The 6,000-nt window shown below is 37.9% G+C and overlaps 1 protein-coding gene across 3 annotated transcripts in view; it reads right to left on the minus strand.

Moving 5' to 3' along the window:
- The window catches only part of LOC143024610 (uncharacterized), a 36,083-nt gene extending 34,745 nt beyond the window's left edge, over positions 1–1,338 (minus strand). The window contains exons 1-3 of one of the 3 annotated variants that reach the window (XM_076183471.1): positions 1,255–1,312; positions 845–876; positions 191–373 (exon numbers count right to left, since the gene is read on the minus strand). In XM_076183471.1, the coding sequence (XP_076039586.1) occupies positions 191–319 (129 nt within the window). In that variant the 5' untranslated portion in view covers positions 320–373; positions 845–876; positions 1,255–1,312. Of the gene's footprint in view, positions 1–190; positions 374–844; positions 877–1,244 lie in introns of all 3 variants that reach the window. The other 2 variants (XM_076183469.1, XM_076183470.1) reach the window with 2 other exon arrangements.
- Between the last annotated feature and the right edge of the window lie 4,662 nt (positions 1,339–6,000).

Genomic DNA, 6,000 nt, shown 5'->3' on the forward strand with positions numbered 1-6,000 from the left:
ATATGATGCAAAGATGATTTGACATTTGGAAATTCAAAAAATAAAAGATTGTAACCAAATTTCTTTCTATTCAAGCAAATTCACTTAGGTTGTTTAAGTGTGACAGGGGCTCTGCATTTCACTTAAAAGTAAGAAAGAAATTAACAGGTAAAAATTATTCTCATACATATATAATTCCACAAAATCACACCTTGAAATCTGTGTGTGGATCAATGACAAGGCCAAAAACTTCAGTCTTTGCCTTTACTGGCGTCGATTCGTTGCTGATCTGGTCCTTATTGAACAACACTGATGAATTCTGAGATTTGGCATCCCCCATTTTCTCCTTCAGTACAAAGGAGACTCATTGCATCTCCTCCTCACCAGCCTGGTCCTTTAATTATTACAAACAACAATATGAGAAAATTACTTTTCAAGCTATCAAGTACATACAAAATAAAAACAATGATGACTTTTCAATTCCAACACTTCTCAACAACCTTAAACATTATAGATTCAAATGATTGTGAATTAAAAGAATTTATAGAAAACATTGTATCTACTACAAATGATCCAATGACACTGACACTTAAACAGTGTCACTGTTTAAGATATTACTAATTTGTTAGTCATTATACCTGAGAGTTGTCTGTCCCTGTTTGTTCTTGTTGATCATCAATATATCTGGTACTATGGTACTCTTGTGTTGGTATGACAAACATTTCTTTGAAATTATTTCTTTCAGGATTTCTCATAAATTAGATCCTTTCCAAATAGTGAAACCGAATTGATTGTACTGACAGTTGATATAAAGTTATAATTCAGCATGATATCCACATAAAAAGACGAAAAAATAATTACTTACTATCATTAGTAGTTGATCTAGCCCCATGTTTGCTTTTAGCAGGAAAAGAAAGATTATGAACACTTACAAATATGGTTCAGTAAATAAACAAAGGTAACCCATTTTACGCTTAGATAATTTTGTAGGTCAAAGCCCTGATCTGATACACACAAGTCTTTCCTAAACTGTATGTTAAGCTGTTACCGTCTAGTGTACTCATGGAATAAATTGAACCTACCATTGAATAACACTGATGAGAATATAAACAAATATTTATTATGAATGACAAGCCACTCCCCCCGCTACCGCAACGTAGTTAAGTTTTGTTTCTTTTTTATGAAAAACCTTGGAAGAAAGCACAAAATAAAATGTAAAAGATCATCAGACGACACGTAAAGATAAAATGAAAATAAATACATACTAGAGTGTACCTTATGTCGTTAGTATAATAACTTTTTCGTTCGTTACTACACAAACAGCTGTCTGTGTTTATGATCGTCTGCTGCTTGGGTACGTGGATTGTTTACATGTGATTGTCTTATGTTTCAGCGCCATATTAGAAAATATACTTGATGATCTGTAGGTCAAACTAGAAATAGCTGTACTTGCAAGATCCACGTTTAGACTTATTGTAGTGACTAATGTCTTTATAATGTGACACTGAATGATCGCGATTATTTTCAAGACAACACTGGAAAACATTTTCAGAATGGTTTGATCTGCGAGGCCGATTGTGCAGACGTGTAGATGATGGCTCTTTAATTCTACACCGAAAATGGAACTATTGGGATGGATACAGAACCCAGAAGATATCTAAAAGACCAATAAGCTTACATGAGCATATACCAGTGGGGAAGCACCTGGGTAAGAGTGTAATTGTCTGTAAAGTGTTGATGTGCCTATCGTAAACGTGTGAATTAGTCAGTATGGCGGAACGCCAAAGTAGTGACAAACAAAAGACGAACAGATATATGTTTTGATTTTATTTTATTCGGATTCAATCATATATGCAATAAAATACAATACATGTAAGACTCATATTATACATAGTAAATACAATTGTATATCCGAGGATGGCACAGAAAGTCAAAAGACTTATTTCCACTGTGGTCCTCAGGGGGATTGCCAAGACAGATTAAATGACTCATGAAAAAAAAAAAAAAAAAAAATAGCGATGGTATTTGGTGTGACTGATGTAAGTTTTGGGTCCATACAGGATGTGGGGAACTTAGCAGTGCTGAATATAAGACGCTACGAAAGACAGGCACACGTATGAAGTTCTACTTTATTATCATGAAGTGTGAATATCTTGCAAACAGTTTCATTAATGAATTGAGGCCAATTAAAAAACAAATGGAAGATAATACTAGGGAACTAGGGAAATTGAGGACCTAGAACTGAAACTGACCCGGCAGTATGCAGCAGTAGTCAAGTGAGCCAAAGATAAGACCAATTCATTGGTAGTTGTTAGTACAGAGAAGGTAAGGAAGGAATTGAGGGATGGAGTGAAGCCAGTGCTTAACCCCTTCCATACGCCATGAGGCACGAATGGGTATACTAGAATACCCGCGTTGGCGTCTTGATTATATTTATTTTGTAGTTGTAGTTGAGTGACCCCCATATTCTGTGAATTGGTTCGATCATGTTTTCTTTGGTTATTAATATTCAGAGTGAAAGAGAACAAGTAATACAGCTGTGACTTTATATTTTATAACGCGAGCATTGGCATGCATCATCGAATCATCGTACATTAGGCAGCTGATGCTGCCCACGAGAACTTTGTTCGTATTGAAGAGGCTAATGATGAAAATGACAGAGTTTATAAAGCCAAATATGTGATCCAGAAGAACCTCCCGGGACCAAACACTGATAATAATAATATTCAAATGAACAGGGGCGTCGAGTGCCATCGCACGGCCTATGTGGATTAATTCAAGACATCAGGAAGATGAGTATACCGAAACAAGAAATAGAATAACTAAGGAGACTAGGAAAGTTCAGTTTTGAAAAAAGTAGCCCTGGACATACAGGAGAATACCAAGCATTTCTGGTCATTTGTCAGGCCAAAGACGTGTATTAAGGAGAAGGTCACTATAGTCAGCGCAAGGAGAATTGGCCATTAAGGCGTGGCTAGGATATTTCCCGGTGTTGCCACATATGGGCATCCATGGCGAAAACGTGCGTGTGGATGTAATGTTTTCTGAATGCAGTGTGAGGGGGCGGGGCCAGAGATTAGATGTAGTGGCAACGTCGCTCTCGCATGCACATATGCCATATCTACACTTAAAGAAACGAAACCTTTGTATAGAAAACATTGCTTTGATTTTTATCTCAGTGGTGGTGTGTGACAAAAAATTATAATATAATCATATGAGGCAACATTATAAAATTATAAAATAGAATTATATAATAAAATAAAACTATAAAATAATTATATGTGGCACCACAGGGGAACTCCCAGTGGTCCGCCCTAACGGCCAGATCTCAGTGCTTAAGGTATAGGCTAGTAAACAGAGAGGGGAACCTGGCAGAAAATGATGCAGAAACAGAAGGGGATAAGGAGGAAATACCTGTAGCAGAAGGGGATATCCAAGAGGAAGGAATAAGTTGTATGAATATGAGTCAGGATGAAGTGCAGGCCAGGCTACAGGCTCTAAAAACTGATAAAGCACTTAGACCAGACGGTGCTCTCCCCTGACGATAATATTCAGATCATCACTAGAAACAGGTGAAGTCCTGGAGGATTGGATGAATGCAAATATCATCCCAATATATAAGGATGGTAGCAAGGAAAATCCATTAATTTAAAGATCTGTGTCACTCACAAGTGTGGTGGTCAACGTATTGGAAGCTATTGTCAGAAGGGAAATTGAACATAAGGAGAACATAAGAATGAAGGAGACTGCAAGAGACCATAAGGCCTACACTAGGCAGCTCTGTATCCATCACCACCTGTCATCCCCATCCATAAAGTTGTCTAATCGTTTCTTAAAACAACTGATAGTTGCAGCGCTTACTACATGGTTACTAAGTTTATTTCATTCGTCGACCACCCTATTAGTAAACCAATTCTTGCCTATTTCTTTTTTAAATCTAAATTTGTCCAGTTTATAACCAGTTTATGTACATAATTTAGAGAGAGAGAATGTATTAAATGATGTACAACATATCATCCGCAGTAGCAGGAGTTCTTTAGTAAACATGTTAACATATTTGGGCAACGTAATTGATTCTGTAGATGTGTGGATGTTAATTACATATGTCTTCATTTCCCCTGCTTCATGTAAACATTATCCTCTTCCTTTTCCTTTTTTTCCTCGTCCACCTTTTTGTTTTCCCTTTGTCCTCGTTTTTGTTTCCCATTTTCTTTTCCTCTTCTCAGTTTTCTTTTCCTACTCTTTCCTGTTCTATTCCTCCTATATCCATTTCCTTTCTAGGCATGTAAGGCAAGTCTGGGGCAGTGTACCTTGAGATGTTTGGCGATTAGACAACTTTGTGGATGGGGATGACAGGTGGTGATGGATACGGAGCTGCCTAGTGTAGGCTTTATGGTCTCTTGCAGTCTCCTTCATTCTTATGTTCTCATGTTTTCTTTCTGGTGGTTGCATCTGGGGAATAGCTTTCTTCTCTAGCTAAGCTTCTTCTGTGCTTGTGAAATAAACTCGAGAGTACTACTGAGGTTCTCACTTCTCTTGGGAGGGATTTTTCTGTGGGATCGACGTCTAGTAGCAGAGTCGTCTCAAGGAATTTTTGTAGGAAGGGGGGGGCAGGAGTTATGTATTCAATGGTATAGGGCTGTATCAATCTACGTACTTCAAATTGGCCGTATAGGCATAATTTTACATTATATGATTTGCATTTTGGCTTTCATCAATCATAGACTGATATTCCATAACTTAGAAAAATTAACGAAATTATGCGTGACGACCGGGAAAGTTTCAAACATATTCTGGATTTCCAGGGGAGGGGGGTGGGGTGCAACTGCCCCACCTTACCCCCTCCGAACACCCATGTCTGGAAGGGTCATATAGAGTAGTGGAATCGGTGATCAGTCCCAAAGAGCTTGTCCTGTGACTCGATTGTGAGCGTGCCTTTGCATGGACACTGTAGTACTGGTCGTAGGATTGTGCGGCCCGAGTAGTACGCTGTTAGTGATATCTGCCGCATCCAGAAGACTATGGACTCTACAAAGGATTACAAAGGCGGAACATGCCGACAGGAGACCTTTTGGTCCATATCTATGTCGGATGCGAACAAAAATCATAATAATAATAAATGAAAAAAAACTATTATAGTAATATAAATAACAAATGAAATGCATAAATAAATGCATAGGTATAGTTAAATAATAAACAAACAGACTCTAGGCTATGGACTGCCTGGCTCAGGCCACCCGTTCACTCGGGTTCTCCAGGGAAATTAAGTGATTGTCGTGTATTAAAGGGGGCTATTGGCATTAACCTCATGGATATGATGACGCCTACTATGCGTAATGAGATGCGAATGGATACGACGATGTTGGTGACGGCGTTTTGGTTATATTTATCTTATAGTTGTAGCTGAGTTACCCCCGAATTCTGTGAACTGGCTTGATCACGTTTTCTATGTTTATTATTACTCAGAGTGAAAGAGAACGGGTAATACAGGAGTGACTTTATATTTTATAACGCAAGTCATGTGATGCATCGTACACTGGGCATCACTGTGTGTCGTATTGAAGAGGTAAAGTACTTTTAGAGGATATCTATTAGGTCTTGTATCGTGGCTAAGGAGGCACGTGGTAGGTATCTTGGATTTCGATGCTTGCATCTACATCAACCTCTCTTTTTGAGGACCACAATGGAAATAAGCGTACATGCTTTTTTGTGTTATCCTCGGCAATTTGCAATTATTATTTCGAACTATGTGTTCTTGTCATTATCTGCACTTCATGTATATTGATTCTTTGCCAAATAAATTTATTTATTATTATATTTATTACTATAACCAAAACAAAGGAAAATGGTCGGAGGGAAAGGTGGAAACACGAAAAAAATAGTCAGAAGTAAACTGAAATGAGATGTGGTATGAGAGAAAATTAGATTTTTTTTTTGTCAAAAGAAACATGTGTAGAAGACTGATGCCGCTTGATAGAACGGAATGGCCGTATAAGGTTGGGTTCTTACACTGAACTGTGA

Source organism: Oratosquilla oratoria, chromosome 4 (assembly GCF_046742065.1).
Source record: "Oratosquilla oratoria isolate Oo_2021 chromosome 4, ASM4674206v1, whole genome shotgun sequence".
Lineage (NCBI taxonomy): Eukaryota > Metazoa > Arthropoda > Malacostraca > Stomatopoda > Squillidae > Oratosquilla > Oratosquilla oratoria.